Source organism: Oscarella lobularis, chromosome 8 (genome assembly GCF_947507565.1).
Source record: "Oscarella lobularis chromosome 8, ooOscLobu1.1, whole genome shotgun sequence".
In the NCBI taxonomy this organism is placed as follows: Eukaryota; Metazoa; Porifera; class Homoscleromorpha; order Homosclerophorida; family Oscarellidae; genus Oscarella; species Oscarella lobularis.
This window is the reverse complement of record NC_089182.1, coordinates 2,728,119-2,744,359: the sequence shown is the minus strand read 5'-3', so window position 1 is coordinate 2,744,359 and position 16,241 is coordinate 2,728,119. Positions and strand designations below refer to the sequence as shown.

General features: G+C 50.2%; 3 protein-coding genes across 3 annotated transcripts; 1 reads left to right on the top strand and 2 right to left on the bottom strand.

Annotated features, from left to right (window-relative positions):
• Nucleotides 1-10: 10 nt before the first annotated feature.
• Nucleotides 11-2,096, bottom strand: LOC136190201 (ran-binding protein 3-like). The gene is made up of 11 exons (XM_065978298.1): nt 2,030-2,096; nt 1,923-1,981; nt 1,843-1,870; nt 1,450-1,583; nt 1,239-1,396; nt 1,087-1,170; nt 958-1,027; nt 710-898; nt 548-656; nt 340-479; nt 11-257 (listed from the first exon to the last, which is right to left on the bottom strand). Exons 1-11 carry the CDS (start codon nt 2,049-2,051, stop codon nt 105-107), a joined length of 1,146 nt encoding a protein of 381 aa, XP_065834370.1. The 5' UTR covers nt 2,052-2,096; the 3' UTR covers nt 11-104.
• Nucleotides 2,092-3,253, top strand: LOC136190204 (trafficking protein particle complex subunit 5-like). The gene is made up of 7 exons (XM_065978302.1): nt 2,092-2,195; nt 2,250-2,338; nt 2,387-2,513; nt 2,563-2,620; nt 2,669-2,728; nt 2,783-2,847; nt 2,898-3,253. Exons 1-7 carry the CDS (start codon nt 2,106-2,108, stop codon nt 2,994-2,996), a joined length of 588 nt encoding a protein of 195 aa, XP_065834374.1. The 5' UTR covers nt 2,092-2,105; the 3' UTR covers nt 2,997-3,253.
• Nucleotides 2,978-3,988, bottom strand: LOC136190203 (RNA-binding protein pno1-like). Its single transcript, XM_065978301.1, has 5 exons — nt 3,807-3,988; nt 3,602-3,754; nt 3,406-3,550; nt 3,235-3,352; nt 2,978-3,179 (listed from the first exon to the last, which is right to left on the bottom strand). Exons 1-5 carry the CDS (start codon nt 3,960-3,962, stop codon nt 3,041-3,043), a joined length of 711 nt encoding a protein of 236 aa, XP_065834373.1. The 5' UTR covers nt 3,963-3,988; the 3' UTR covers nt 2,978-3,040.
• Between the last annotated feature and the right edge of the window lie 12,253 nt (nt 3,989-16,241).

Sequence of the window (16,241 nt, the reverse complement as noted above, 5' to 3'; positions counted from 1 at the left end):
AGAGCCCGGATAAAGGTATACATTACTGGCGTATGTTCTATGAAAAAGAGACAAAACACAAAAAAACAAGAACTAAATCTAATTCGTTTCTCAACGTTGACAAATCATGCTACCTCATCTTTTTCCGTCTTACTGTTTCTATCTAAAAAATCTGATGGCGACGACGGCTTTGGATTCTCGCCCAACTCGTCCCGTTTAGAATTCTGAAGTCGTTCATTGATTGCAAGATGAAGTGCGTCACGGTCTTTCACCGCACACTAGCAAAACAAAAAAGATATAAATAAATAAATAAATAAATAAGTACATAGATAATGTATTAATATACATTATGTGTGTTACCTTCACGAGGCAAACTCGTACTCCTCCTTCGGGATTGAGCGCTGTGAGACGTATGCTCTTTCGATCAACCTTCTCGCACACCATCTGCGGCCAAACGAGAGTGTTGAGAATGACTCGCAGGTTCGCTTGAGACCTCATCACTAATTCAAAGTTTAATTAATTAATTAATTAATTAATTACACATTTTGACGAGTCTGTGCTATCGAACCAATTCGCGATTGCGTCGATTCTTCCATGTCGTTAAGATGAAGCGTTCCCCGTCCCTTTTCGATCCAAGAGTGCGTTTTCGCGTCGAATACGTACAAAAGGCAGAAAACCTGTGTAAAGATTTCACATTTCACGAAGAAAAGAGCAATCTAAAATTTCTTACCTGAAGTACGTTTTTTTCTTTTTCTTCGCCTGTAATCACTTCCGCCGACGGCAAGAGCGGCTTTTGCTGCGTCGATTTTGTCTTTTCCGAATCCTGCTCTTCTCCACTTTCGCTCTCCTTTCGTTTGTCCGTAGACTCCGTCTTTGTTGTCGTTGATTGAGATTCGCCGCCCTCCGCTGCCGTTTGACGCTTCGAAAAGACGATCAGTAGTAATACGGAAACTTCCCTCGCGTCAACGAAACGCTCACTATAACTCTGAACGACAGGTTGCTGCCAAATACGAATCCTTTTCCTGATGACGATGGCGATGCGCTCGGACTAAATCCAGGGCAAAAAATTGAGGTTTGGGGGGTAAGAATACCAATTTCTCTACGCACTCTGTATTTGTTGCTTCAGACTCGTCTTCACTTTTCTTCGTTACTTGGAGAAAAAGATTCTGCGAGCTCTTTTCCTTGGCAGTGCTATTAGATGATATAAAGAATTTGAAACCGTCTATATATATATATTTTTTTTTCGATTTCAAGCTCACGATGACGACGCTGCTGTCAGACTCGGAGGACGTGGAATAATAGGAAAACTGGACTTCTCCATGCCATCGATTTTCACTGCCTCAAACGACCGAAAAGCGCCTCCTCCAAATGAACCGAATCCCTTCGCAATCGCAGGATTCCGCACAGTGGACCTTTCCTACGAAAAAGTTTAAAAAACAGATTGACTTGGGCATGGGAGAAGTCGCCTACATCGTCGTTCTTTTCACTGAGACCACTCGTTGCTGCTATCAGCTTGGGAGGCGTGATCATTCTGCCGACCTTCTCTCCCTCGCTGATCATAGCAAACCGCTTACTATCACCACCACAGTCACTTCCATCACATTCTAACAAAGTGTTTATACAATAGATCTCCTCACAGACTTCTATACTACTGTTTGTCCAAAGTATGAATGAAAATGTCGTCATTACCATTGGCAAAGTCATTATAAACGCAGTTCACCGGTGTATTCATTCATTCGTTCATTCATCAATAAATGTCACAATTATTGATGAAAGAAAGCGCGTGCATTTTACGTGGTACGGTAGTATCGACATGTATCATCCTGTATCTAGTCCAACTGCTACATCTCTTAGGTATCTTACCATTCCCCGCGCCGGTAGATAGCTTTCTCTGCAGTAAAAAACGAGTCGGTGACCGCGAAAACCTTTCCCTAGCTGTCTACCTTTCTTTCGGCGCGTTTCGAGTCGTCGACTGGGGACACTTCCTCGTCGTCCCCGCGTTCTACAAAATAAGAATGTACTAATTTGTTCCAAAGCGAAAAACCCCTGCCTTCGGCTCGTTCGGTAGACATTGAGCTCAATGCCGCTTCGAAGAAACGATCGAACTTTCGAAAGAGGCAACGCGCATGCGCAAAAATAAAAACAAGATGAGCTCAGGAAAACCGAAGCAGCAAGTGGGAATACTCGACCGTGCGCTCAGCAAAGGGAAAGGAGAGGTGCATATAGTCAAGTGGCTAGCCAGGGCTCTCTTTAGTCAAGCCTCTTTTCAGGTCAATTTGAGCGCTTTCGCTCTACTCTTTTCCGAGATCGTTCAGTACTGTCAAAATCGCGTCCACTCTGTCAACGAATTGCACGGAAAGTAGGCTGATCAATATCGTGCTAGCTCGAGACTTGATTCATTTGTCAGATTGTCGGAATTCGGTCAAGAAGTCGGCGTGCGAATGCTCGATCTTCTGGCCGTGCGAGAGCGCGGTTCTCGACGTGAAACGAGACTAATTAATATTCTACTTTTTATCAAGGGACAAGTATGGAAGGTGAAATTAATTATTTATATTTATCAATTAAATAAGTATTTCCTGACAGGCTTTGTTTGGCAAGGAGGCTGACAATTTGGAACACGCAACGGGGGATGATTCCACCTGTATATTGGCATTCATTATCATTACCCTTCTAATTCATTGTCCTTTAGACTACATTATAGAAAAGGAACCAGTTGTTAATAAATTTATATCAGTGCCTAAAGACAGGAGTAAGGCAACCCTCCCCTTTAGCCTTCTGACTATATATAACAATATATATACAGGCGGGTTAAATTGTGCTGCTTTCAATGCTGGAATAGTTGAAGGCATTCTGAGTGCAACAAACTTTGTAAGATTAATTAATCTATTGATTTTGCTCACGTGCCTCTTTACTTATAGCCAGCAAAAGTGTCGGCTCACTGGCACAAGGGAACGACGCTGATGATCAAATTCGACGAAGCAGTGCTACAAAGGGAACGCGCAATAGATGCCAAATAAATAAGGCCCCCATGTACGTTAGTCAAAATATCATAAGCCTAATTTCAAAATCGTTCCGCTGATCTACTCGCAACAGTTCTCATCTTTCCATAAACTTTCGACGGCGGGCTTCCAAGTATAAGATTGCATATGGCAGTCCGAGCCATTTTGATGTTATTGAATGAGCCCAAAATGTGAATTTTACTAAGAAACACCACTTCATTGTACATGTGTACATACATATAGCGAATGTATGTACCTGTCTGCCAATACTATCCGAGTCTTCGTCACATTTTCTATAGTGAACTTTGTCTTTCCTCCAGTCCCAGCTATTCGACCGATTGCTCGAGACAAGTGATCTCCTTTTAGGGGCTTCACTAAAAAAACCCGAACGTTGTGGCACGTGATGTGTCCGACCCTAAAATCTTACCATCTTGAATTTCAAACGTTTCCAAGTATAAGTCGTCCAATCGGACCAATGCCAACGAGTCTTCCACAGCAAAACCCAGCATAAAGGCTCTCACGAAATCGGCGCCTCTCTGAATGGCGCCGTCGTCAACGGTAACAGAAGATGTCTAGAGATAATACGTATAAATTTAATTAATTAATTACTTTTAATTTTGCACCCTCATTTCGACCGTTCTCGTTTTTACGTTGAGTCGGATTTGAAGTTTGAGATGGTCGACGATTGGAGTGAATATTTTCATCCAGTTTTCCTTCAGGGGAGTGTAGCGATGCGGTGGTACGGGTATGCGACGAAATTCCGTTCTCGCTGCTTCCTAATGTGAATAGAGACGTCGGAAAGAATCGAATCGTTGCTTTGGCGCTTACTGCCGCCTGACTCGCGTCCAATTTCGGATACTGGGGTCTCGTTTCGCGAGATTCGCTTGCCGGATCTATCGCCATCGCTTCTTCTGCTGACTTTCTTCGCTTCCTCGACACAATTCGCATGCTTTCGGATGCGGGAGCCGTTTCAGACGACGCCATGCGGCTAAAGACAGATACGGGTATCGCTTATTTACCCTACGGGACCCTCACTAGCCGTGTACCCGTCTTCGACGGGTTAATTATTTATCGATTATCACTAGAGAATGATGGCCCGGTGTTCACCGTATTGCCATCATGCAGAGCCTCCCACCGCTTACAGTACGCGAGTGCATTACATAGCGTGACGTCAAAATTTTTTATGTTGCTACATATTCACGTACTGTAGTAATCCCTGCCCTTAGCCCCTAAAGCTCATAGCTATAAATAAATATTTATTTATAGCTCTGGTCCTACGTACATACTGTGCATACCTACATAATTGCTAATTACACGCTTTTCTGACGTACTGTATTGCATTTTATAATTTGCTAAGTATTTGAAGACATATGCATGTGTACGGGTCATATTTCCTGTTACCCGTACACGCGTACATACCCACGTACAAACTGTACATGAGTGGATACTTTTGATTGTGACGTCAGAGCGTGACAATCAAAACTCTTATTCCGGTTTCTCAGTGCATTTATGAAACGGAAAATAGCACAGATCAATTTGAAACAGGGGTTTCTAAGCATTTTTTCCGTTTATGAAAGAAAAAACGCTTTATCCGCGCCGTAAATCGCCTTTTTCGGATCACCGTTTTGGGCCCCATGTCGCGCATGCGCTGTACGAAAAAACGGGTTTTTAAGTTACGTCACAATACCGAGCGTGACGAACAGACATACATACATACATACATACAGACAGACATACAGACATTTCCGGCCCTAAGATCACGTTTGAGAGAGCCTCCCTCCGCCGTTATACGGGCTCCACCCGTACAACTGCGGTGGTCGGCTCCATTATCGATATCACTCAATAACACGTGATCGCGTTTAAAGGGGACGAAACTCGGATCCGACGTCACCTGGGAATGGCAGAACGAAGACGGGGATTGGAAAGCGTTCACTTCTGCCCACGCCAACCAATTAGCAGGCGAATTCGAGAAAGGAGCAGAATCGACGACTCTTTCGCTCTCGCGAACGCAAAAGTACGAAGTCAATTTCAAGCAAATGCATCAGGCAAATAAATCGACCGGATGGAAAGAAAGCGTTCGCTGCAAGACGTCTAAATCGAGCTGGTGTAAGAGAAAGCAAAAACCAGAATTATAAATTCTGATTTTGATTTTTCAGCTAACGATTGGGAATGGGAAGATGAATCTGGCACGTGGAACTCCTATTCACCAAGCCTCGGACGTAATTATCCTTATTATCCTCACCTGCACCTAGATGTTTGTCTTTCAGCGATTTCGACTTCCCCGAGCGCACTCTGCTATGAATCTCCTCGTCGATTCTGCCTCCCTTATATATACCTGCCGGCGGAGTACGTACACCGCCTGCCGGTATATATACACCGCCTCCCGGCGGAGTACGTACACCGCCTGCCGGTATATATACACCGCTTGCCGGCGGAGTACGTACACCGCCTGCCGGAATATATACACCGCCTGCCGGAATATATACACCGCTCGCCGGCGGAGTACGTACACGCCTGCCGGAATAAATACACCGCCTACCGGCGGAGTACGTACACCGCTTGCCGGAATATATACATACACGCCTGTCGGAATAAAGACACCGGCCTGACTGCGGAGTACGTACACGCCTGCCGGAATATATACACCGCCTGCCGGCGGAGTACGTACACGCCTGCCGGAATATATACACCGCTTGCCGGAATATATACACCGCCTGCCAGCGGAGTACGTACACCGCCTGCCGGTATATATACACCGCCTGCCGGAATATATACACCACTTGCCGGAATATATATTGCCGGAGTATATACACCGCTTGCCGGAATATATACACCGCTTGCCGGAATATATACACCGCCTGCCGGAATATATACACAGCCTGCCTTCGGAGTACGTACACCGCTTGCCGGAATATATACACCGCTTGCCGGCGGAGTACGTACACCGCTTGCCGGAATATATACATCGCTTGCCTCCGGAGTACGTACACCGCCTGCCGGTATATATACACCGCCTGCTGGAATATATACACCGCTTGCCGGAATATATACACCGCTTGCCTCCAGAGTACGTACACCGCCGGCAGGAATATATACACCGCTTGCCGGCGGAGTACGTACACCGCCTGCCGGTATATATACACCGCCTGCCGGAATATATACACCGCTTGCCGGAATATATACACCGCCTGCGGGCGGAGTACGTACACCGCCTGCTGGAATATATACACCGCTTGCCGGAATATATACACCGCCTGCCGGCGGAGTACGTACACCGCCTGCCGGCGGAGTACGTACACCGCCTGCTGGAATATATAGACCGCTTGCCGGAATATATACACCGCCTGCCGGCGGAGTACGTACACCGCCTGCTGGAATATATACACCGCTTGCCGGAATATATACACCGCTTGCCGGAATATATACACCGCTTGCCGGAATATATACACCGCCTGCCGGCGGAGTACGTACGCCGCTTGCCGTAATATATACACCGCTTGCCGGAATATATACACCGCCTGCGGGCGGAGTGCGTACACCGCCTGCTGGAATATATACACCGCTTGCCGGAATATATACACCGCCTTCCGGCGGAGTACGTACACCGCCTGCCGGCGGAGTACGTACACCGCCTGCTGGAATATATACACCGCTTGCCGGAATATATACACCGCCTGCGGGCGGAGTACGTACACCGCCTGCTGGAATATATACACCGCTTGCCGGAATATATACACCGCCTGCGGGCGGAGTACGTACACCGCCTGCTGGAATATATACACCGCTTGCCGGAATATATACACCGCCTGCCGGCGGAGTACGTACACCGCCTGCCGGCGGAGTACGTACACCGCCTGCTGGAATATATAGACCGCTTGCCGGAATATATACACCGCCTGCCGGCGGAGTACGTACACCGCCTGCTGGAATATATACACCGCTTGCCGGAATATATACACCGCCTGCCGGCGGAGTACGTACACCGCCTGCTAGAATATATACACCGCTTGCCGGAATATATACACCGCCTGACGGCGGAGTACGTACACCGCTTGCCGTAATATATACACCGCCTGCCGGCGGAGTACGTGCCCCGCTTGCCGGAATATATACACCGCTTGCCGGAATATATACACCTCCTGCCGGCGGAGTACGTACACCGCCTGCTGAAATATATACACCGCTTGCCGGAATATATAGACCGCTTGCCTCCGGAGTACGTACACCGCTTGCCGGAATATATACACCGCTTGCCGGAATATATACACCGCTTGCCGGCGGAGTACGTACACCGCTTCCCGGAATATATACACCGCTTGCCGGCAGAGTAAGTACACCGCCTGCCAGAATATATTACACGGCATGCCGGTGGATTACGTACACCGCCTGCCGGAATATATACACCACCTGCCGGCGGAGTACGTACACCGCCTGCCGGAATATATACACCGCTTGCCGGCGGAGTACGTACACTGCCTGCCGGTATATATACACCGCCTGCCGGAATATATACACCGCTTGCCGGAATATATACACCGCTTGCCGGAATATATACACCGCTTGCCGGAATATATACACCGCCTGCCGGCGGAGTACGTACACCGCCTGCTGGAATATATACACCGCTTGCCGGAATATATACACCGCCTGCCGGCGGAGTACGTACACCGCTTCCCGGATTATATACACCGCTTCCCGGATTATATACACCGCTTGCCGGCAGAGTAAGTACACCGCCTGCCGGAATATATACACGGCATGCCGGTGGATTACGTACACCGAGTTGTTAGTTGTCAGTGACGTCACGAGAACGTCATCAAAAGGGAGGAGATTGCGTAGGCGAGCCTAGCAACGGACCGGGTATGGAGACACTTGCTCCTCAATAGTAGGCGTTCCCAAAATTTTTGAAAAGGGACTAACGAGGTTCGTTTATTCGACGAAAACGGCGGTGTAATTAAATTAATCGTTTCCGGTGGGCGGCGAAAATTTTTCCATGTACTGTTGCTATGCAGAAAACGCGATTTTGAAGATGGCAATTGTATTATCGAGCGAGTGACCTACACGCCGTAGCGTCAAAGTCATTAAGGACAAAACCCCGTTTTTTTGGCATATAGTAAGAGGGTACTACTCTCTGGAAATGGAAATACCGATTAATGATATCCGATTTGACCCGAGTATCAGTACCGATCGCGAGCAGTCTTGATCAGTGGTAATACTGACGCTGCTCCGAATCCGTACCGATAGACAGTGGAAAGAGTGCAGGCGTCTCTGGCTGTCCGCGTGCAATCGCTACGATTCTCGCGCGCAGCAAGAGAGTCTGTCGATCGAGAGAAATGTGTTATGGGTGCGAATGTCTCGCACGACGGGCACATCTCTCGCGTCGTACGATCACGTATCTTCGACGATGGAGAGAAATGTGTTGTGGGTGCGAATGTTTTGCACGACGGGCCCGTCTCCGGATCGTCCGTCGCACACTGCATGTGCTCACGCGAGTGGAGTGGGTCATCCCGCATCGAAGACGCAGGCCTCGTCGCCGACGTCTCGATGCAGGATAGTCAGAGCAAAGGCGGCAGAAAGTGTTTGATTCTATATAAAGTGTCTAAATAATAATTAGAGTCCTGCGTGTGTTTTGTGATACAGTATCCCCAGACAACATCAGCAGAGGGAACCTCTCCGCTGGTGTGCCTGGGTACCCGTACCCAAAAGGTCCAGTTTGCACCGCCTCGGTGAGGGTAGTCCAAAGATGTTTCTGTCAAATTGTTGACCTGGTCCATATACACACAGGATTCGTGCAAGGCTGGCGTACTAAATAGTAGACCCTGTCCATCGCCCGCCTAATTGAATACTGCGGGTGAAAGCGGTGCATAATCCGACTGACTGACTGACTATATATTAATGGAGCCGACCACCAGAGTTGTACGGGTGGAGCCCGTATAACGGCGGAGGGAGGCTCTCTCAAACGTGATCTTAGGGCCGGAAGTGTCTGTATGTCTGTCTGTATGTATGTATGTCTGTTCGTCACGCTCGGTATTGTGACGTAACTTAAAAACCCGTTTTTTCGTACAGCGCATGCGCGACATGGGGCCCAAAACGGTGACCCGAAAAAGGCGATTTACGGCGCGGATAAAGCATTTTTTCTTTCATAAACGGACAAAATGCTTAGAAACTCCTGTTTCAAATTGATCTGTGCTATTTTCCGTTTCATAAATGCACTGAGAAACCGAAATGAGAGTTTTGATTGACACGCTCTGACGTCACAATCAAAAGTATCCACTCATGTACAGTTTGTACGTGGGTATGTATTCGTGTACGGGTAACAGGAAATATGACCCGTACACACTCCCGTACACATGCATATGTCTTCAAATTCTTAGCAAATTATAAAATGCAATACAGTACGTCAGAAAAGCGTGTTATTAGCAATTATGTAGGTATGCACAGTATGTACGTAGGACTAAGCTTTAGGGGCTAAGGGCAGGGATTACTACAGTACGTGAATATGTGGCAACATAAAAAATTTTGACGTCACGCTATGCAATGCACTCGCGTACTGTAAGCGGTGGGAGGCTCTGCATGATGGCAACACGGTGAACACCGGGCCATCATTCTCTAGTGTACTTTGGGGGCGAAGGCCAGTATGTACTTATAGCGAGTAAGAAAAGTATATACGGGACAGCGAAGCGAACCGTACGCGAACCTCGCGAGGGCCCCTCGGAGAAACGAACCAAACGTAAACACGCTCGAAGGTTCGGCAGAGAGGTTCGCGGAGCAGGCGCGACGATCGGGGGCGGAACGGCGGCAAATAAGACGGACAAAGATCGGCGAGAAGGCGTGTCCATGTCCGTCCATGTCTGTCCATGTCGGAATCGTAGCGCGCGCTTAGGCCCTTACACCGCCTGCCTTCGGAGTACGTACACCGCTTGCCGGAATATATACATCGCTTGCCTCCGGAGTACGTACACCGCCTGCCGGAATATATAAACCGCTTGCCGGCGGAGTACGTACACCGCCTGCCGGTATATATACACCGCCTGCCGGAATATATACACCGCTTGCCGGAATATATACACCGCTTGCCGGAATATATACACCGCCTGCCGGCGGAGTACGTACACCGCTTGCCGGAATATATACATACACGCCTGTCGGAATAAAGACACCGGCCTGACTGCGGAGTACGTACACGCCTGCCGGAATATATACACCGCCTGCCGGCGGAGTACGTACACCGCCTGCCGGAATATATATACCGCTTGCCGGCGGAGTACGTACACCGCCTGCCGGTATATATACACCGCCTGCCGGAATATATACACCGCTTGCCGGAATATATACACCGCTTGCCGGAATATATACACCGCTTGCCGGAATATATACACCGCCTGCCGGCGGAGTACGTACACCGCCTGCTGGAATATATACACCGCTTGCCGGAATATATACACCGCTTGCCGGAATATATACACCGCCTGCCGGCAGAGTACGTACACCGCTTGCAGTAATATATACACCGCTTCCCGGAATATATACACCGCCTGCTGGCGGAGTACGTACACCGCCTGCTGGAATATATACACCGCTTGCCGGAATATATACACCGCCTGCGGGCGGAGTACGTACACCGCCTGCTGGAATATATACACCGCCTGCCGGAATATATACACCGCCTGCCGGCGGAGTACGTACACCGCTTGCCGTAATATACACCGCTTGCCGGAATATATACACCGCTTGCCGGAATATATACACCGCCTGCCGGCGGAGTACGTACACCGCTTGCCGTAATATACATATACACCGCTTGCCGGAATATATACACCGCCTGCGGGCGGAGTACGTACACCGCCTGCTGGAATATATACACCGCTTGCCGGAATATATACACCGCCTGCCGGCGGAGTACGTACACCGCTTGCCGTAATATACATATACACCGCTTGCCGGAATATATACACCGCCTGCGGGCGGAGTACGTACACAGCCTGCTGGAATATATACACCGCTCTCCGGAATATATACACCGCTTGCCGGAATACATACACCGCTTGCCGGAATATATACACCGCTTGCCGGCGGAGTACGTACACCGCCTGCCGGTATATATACACCGCCTGCCGGAATATATACACCGCTTGCCGGAATATATACACCGCCTGCCGGAATATATACACCGCCTGCCGGCGGAGTACGTACACCGCCTGCCGGTATATATACACCGCCTGCTGGAATATATACACCGCTTGCCGGAATATATACACCGCTTGCCTCCGGAGTACGTACACCGCCGGCAAGAATATATACACCGCTTGCCGGCGGAGTACGCACACCGCCTGCCGGTATATATACACCGCCTGCTGGAATATATACACCGCTTGCCGGAATATATACACCGCTTGCCTCCGGAGTACGTACACCGCCGGCAGGAATATATACACCGCTTGCCGGCGGAGTACGTACACCGCCTGCCGGAATATATTCACCGCCTGCCGGCATAGTACGTACACCGCCTGCTAGAATATATACACCGCTTGCCAGAATATATACACCGCCTGACGGCGGAGTACGTACACCGCTTGCCGTAATATATACACCGCCTGCCGGCGGAGTACGTGCACCGCCTGCTGGAATATATACACCGCTTGCCGGAATATATACACCGCTTGCCGGAATATATACACCTCCTGCCGGCGGAGTACGTACACCGCCTGCTGGAATATATACACCGCTTGCCGGAATATATACACCGCTTGCCTTCGGAGTACGTACACCGCTTGCCGGAATATATACACCGCTTGCCGGAATATATACACCGCTTGCCGGCGGAGTACGTACACCGCTTCCCAGAATATATACACCGCTTGCCGGCAGAGTAAGTACACCGCCTGCCAGAATATATTACACGGCATGCCGGTGGATTACGTACACCGCCTGCCGGAATATATACACCACCTGCCGGCGGAGTACGTATACCGCCTGCCGGAATATATACACCGCTTGCCGGCGGAGTACGTACACCGCTTGCCGGAATATATGCACCGCCTGCGGGCGGAGTACGTACACCGCCTGCTGGAATATATACACCGCTTGCCGGAATATATACACCGCCTGCCGGCGGAGTACGTACACCGCCTGCCGGCGGAGTACGTACACCGCCTGCTGGAATATATAAACCGCTTGCCGGAATATATACACCGCCTGCCGTCGGAGTACGTACACAGCCTGCTGGAATATATACACCGCTTGCCGGAATATATACACCGCCTGCCGGCGGAGTACGTACACCGCCTGCTGGAAAATATACACCGCTCTCCGGAATATATACACCGCTTGCCGGAATACATACACCGCTTGCCGGAATATATACACCGCTTGCCGGCGGAGTACGTACACCGCCTGCCGGTATATATACACCGCCTGCCGGAATATATACACCGCTTGCCGGAATATATACAACGCCTGCCGGAATATATACACCGCTTGCCGGCGGAGTACGTACACCGCCTGCCGGTATATATACACCGCCTGCTGGAATATATACACCGCTTGCCGGAATATATACACCGCTTGCCTCCGGAGTACGTACACCTCCGGCAGGAATATATACACCGCTTGCCGGCGGAGTACGTACACCGCCTGCCGGTATATATACACCGCCTGCTGGAATGTATACACCGCTTGCCGGAATATATACACCGCTTGCCTCCGGAGTACGTACACCGCCGGCAGGAATATATACACCGCTTGCCGGCGGAGTACGTACACGGCCTGCCGGAATATATACACCGCTTGCCGGCGAAGTACGTACACCGCCTGCCGGTATATATACACCGCCTGCCGGAATATATACACCGCTTGCCGGAATATATACACCGCTTGCCGGAATATATACACCGCCTGCCGGCGGAGTACGTACACCGCTTGCCGGAATATATACACCGCTTGCCGGCGGAGTACGTACACCGCCTGCCGGTATACATACACCGCCTGCCGGAATATATACACCGCTTGCCGGAATATATACACCGCCTGCCGGAATATATACACCGCTTGCCGGCGGAGTACGTACACCGCCTGCCGGTATATATACACCGCCTGCTGGAATATATACACCGCTTGCCGGAATATATACACCGCTTGCCTCCGGAGTACGTACACCGCCGGCAGGAATATATACACCGCTTGCCGGCGGAGTACGTACACCGCCTGCCGGTATATATACACCGCCTGCTGGAATATATACACCGCTTGCCGGAATATATACACCGCTTGCCTCCGGAGTACGTACACCGCCGGCAGGAATATATACACCGCTTGCCGGCGGAGTACGTACACCGCCTGCCGGAATATATACACCGCCTGCCGGCGGAGTACGTACACCGCCTGCTAGAATATATACACCGCTGGCCGGAATATATACACCGCCTGACGGCGGAGTACGTACACCGCCTGCCGGTATATATACACCGCCTGCCGGAATATATACACCGCTTGCCGGAATATATACACCGCTTGCCGGAATATATACACCGCCTGCCGGCGGAGTACGTACACCGCCTGCTGGAATATATACACCGCCTGCTGGAATATATACACCGCTTGCCGGAATATATACACCGCCTGCCGGCGGAGTACGTACACCGCTTGCCGTAATATACACCGCTTGCCGGAATATATACACCGCTTGTCGGAATATATACACCGCCTGCCGGCGGAGTACGTACACCGCTTGCCGTAATATATACACCGCTTGCCGGAATATATACACCGCCTGCGGGCGGAGTACGTACACCGCCTGCTGGAATATATACACCGCTTGCCGGAATATATACACCGCCTGCCGGCGGAGTACGTACACCGCCTGCCGGCGGAGTACGTACACCGCTTGCCGGAATATATACACCGCTTGCCGGAATATATACACCGCTTGCCTCCGGAGTACGTACACCGCCGGCAGGAATATATACACCGCTTGCCGGCGGAGTACGTACACCGCCTGCCGGTATATATACACCGCCTGCTGGAATATATACACCGCTTGCCGGAATATATACACCGCTTGCCGGAATATATACACCGCTTGCCGGAATATATACACCGCCTGCCGGCGGAGTACGTACACCGCCTGCTGGAATATATACACCGCTTGCCGGAATATATACACCGCTTGCCGGAATATATACACCGCCTGCCGGCGGAGTACGTACACCGCTTGCCGTAATATATACACCGCTTGCCGGAATATATACACCGCCTGCGGGCGGAGTACGTACACCCCCTGCTGGAATATATACACCGCTTGCCGGAATATATACACCGCCTGCGGGCGGAGTACGTACACCGCCTGCTGGAATATATACACCGCTTGCCGGAATATATACACCGCCTGCCGGAATATTTACACCGCCTGCCGGCGGAGTACGTACACCGCTTGCCGTAATATATACACCGCTTGCCGGAATATATACACCGCCTGCGGGCGGAGTACGTACACCGCCTGCTTGAATATATACACCGCTTGCCGGAATATATACACCGCCTTCGGGCGGAGTACGTACACCGCCTGCTGGAATATATACACCGCTTGCCGGAATATATACACCGCCTGCCGGCGGAGTACGTACACCGCTTGCCGTAATATACACCGCTTGCCGGAATATATACATACACGCCTGTCGGAATAAAGACACCGGCCTGACTGCGGAGTACGTACACGCCTGCCGGAATATATACACCGCCTGCCGGCGGAGTACGTACACCGCCTGCTGGAATATATACACCGCTTGCCGGAATATATACACCGCCTGCCGGCGGAGTACGTACACCGCCTGCTGGAATGTATACACCGCTCTCCGGAATATATACACCGCTTGCCGGAATACATACACCGCTTGCCGGAATATATACACCGCCTGCCGGCGGAGTACGTACACCGCTTCCCGGAATATATACACCGCTTGCCGGCAGAGTAATTACACCGCCTGCCGAAATATATACACGGCATGCCGGTGGATTACGTACACCGAGTTGTTAGTTGTCAGTGACGTCACGAGAACGTCATCAAAAGGGAGGAGATTGCGTAGGCGAGCCTAGCAACGGACCGGGTATGGAGACACTTGCTCCTCAATAGTAGGCGTTCCCAAAATTTTTTGAAAAGGGACTAACGAGGTTCGTTTATTCGACGAAAACGGCGGTGTAATTAAATTAATCGTTTCTGGTGGGCGGCGAAAATTTTTCCATGTACTGTTGCTATGCAGAAAACGCGATTTTGAAGATGGCAATTGTATTATCGAGCGAGTGACCTACACGCCGTAGCGTCAAAGTCATTAAGGACAAAACCCCGTTTTTTTGGCATATAGTAAGAGGGTACTACTCTCTGGAAATGGAAATACCGATTAATGATATCCGATTTGACCCGAGTATCAGTACCGATCGCGAGCAGTCTTGATCAGTGGTAATACTGACGCTGCTCCGAATCCGTACCGATAGACAGTGGAAAGAGTGCAGGCGTCTCTGGCTGTCCGCGTGCAATCGCTACGATTCTCGCGCGCAGCAAGAGAGTCTGTCGATCGAGAGAAATGTGTTATGGGTGCGAATGTCTCGCACGACGGGCACATCTCTCGCGTCGTACGATCACGTATCTTCGACGATGGAGAGAAATGTGTTGTGGGTGCGAATGTTTTGCACGACGGGCCCGTCTCCGGATCGTCCGTCGCACACTGCATGTGCTCACGCGAGTGGAGTGGGTCATCCCGCATCGAAGACGCAGGCCTCGTCGCCGACGTCTCGATGCAGGATAGTCAGAGCAAAGGCGGCAGAAAGTGTTTGATTCTATATAAAGTGTCTAAATAATAATTAGAGTCCTGCGTGTGTTTTGTGATACAGTATCCCCAGGCAACATCAGCAGAGGGAACCTCTCCGCTGGTGTGCCTGGGTACCCGTACCCAAAAGGTCCAGTTTGCACCGCCTCGGTGAGGGTAGTCCAAAGATGTTTCTGTCAAATTGTTGACCTGGTCCATATACACACAGGATTCGTGCAAGGCTGGCGTACTAAATAGTAGACCCTGTCCATCGCCCGCCTAATTGAATACTGCGGGTGAAAGCGGTGCATAATCCGACTGACTGACTGACTATATATTAATGTACTTTGGGGGCGAAGGCCAGTATGTACTTATAGCGAGTAAGAAAAGTATATACGGGACAGCGAAGCGAACCGTACGCGAACCTCGCGAGGGCCCCTCGGAGAAACGAACCGAACGTAAACAC

Coding starts and splice junctions, on each gene's coding strand:
- LOC136190203 (XM_065978301.1), bottom strand. CDS start 3,962: ATGGCGTCGTCTGAAACGGCTCCCGCATCCGAAAGCATGCGAATTGTG. Junction 3,551..3,601: donor CGAGAACGGTCGAAATGAGG/GTGCAAAATTAA, acceptor TATTATCTCTAG/ACATCTTCTGTTACCGTTGA. Junction 3,180..3,234: donor CGGATAGTATTGGCAGACAG/GTACATACATTC, acceptor GGTGTTTCTTAG/TAAAATTCACATTTTGGGCT.
- LOC136190201 (XM_065978298.1), bottom strand. CDS start 2,051: ATGTCTACCGAACGAGCCGAAG. Junction 1,982..2,029: donor GTCTACCGAACGAGCCGAAG/GCAGGGGTTTTT, acceptor CTTATTTTGTAG/AACGCGGGGACGACGAGGAA. Junction 480..547: donor ATCGACGCAATCGCGAATTG/GTTCGATAGCAC, acceptor ACTTTGAATTAG/TGATGAGGTCTCAAGCGAAC.
- LOC136190204 (XM_065978302.1), top strand. CDS start 2,106: ATGCGCAAAAATAAAAACAAGATGAGCTCAGGAAAACCGAAGCAGCAA. Junction 2,196..2,249: donor TCAGCAAAGGGAAAGGAGAG/GTGCATATAGTC, acceptor GCCTCTTTTCAG/GTCAATTTGAGCGCTTTCGC. Junction 2,514..2,562: donor TCAAGGGACAAGTATGGAAG/GTGAAATTAATT, acceptor ATTTCCTGACAG/GCTTTGTTTGGCAAGGAGGC.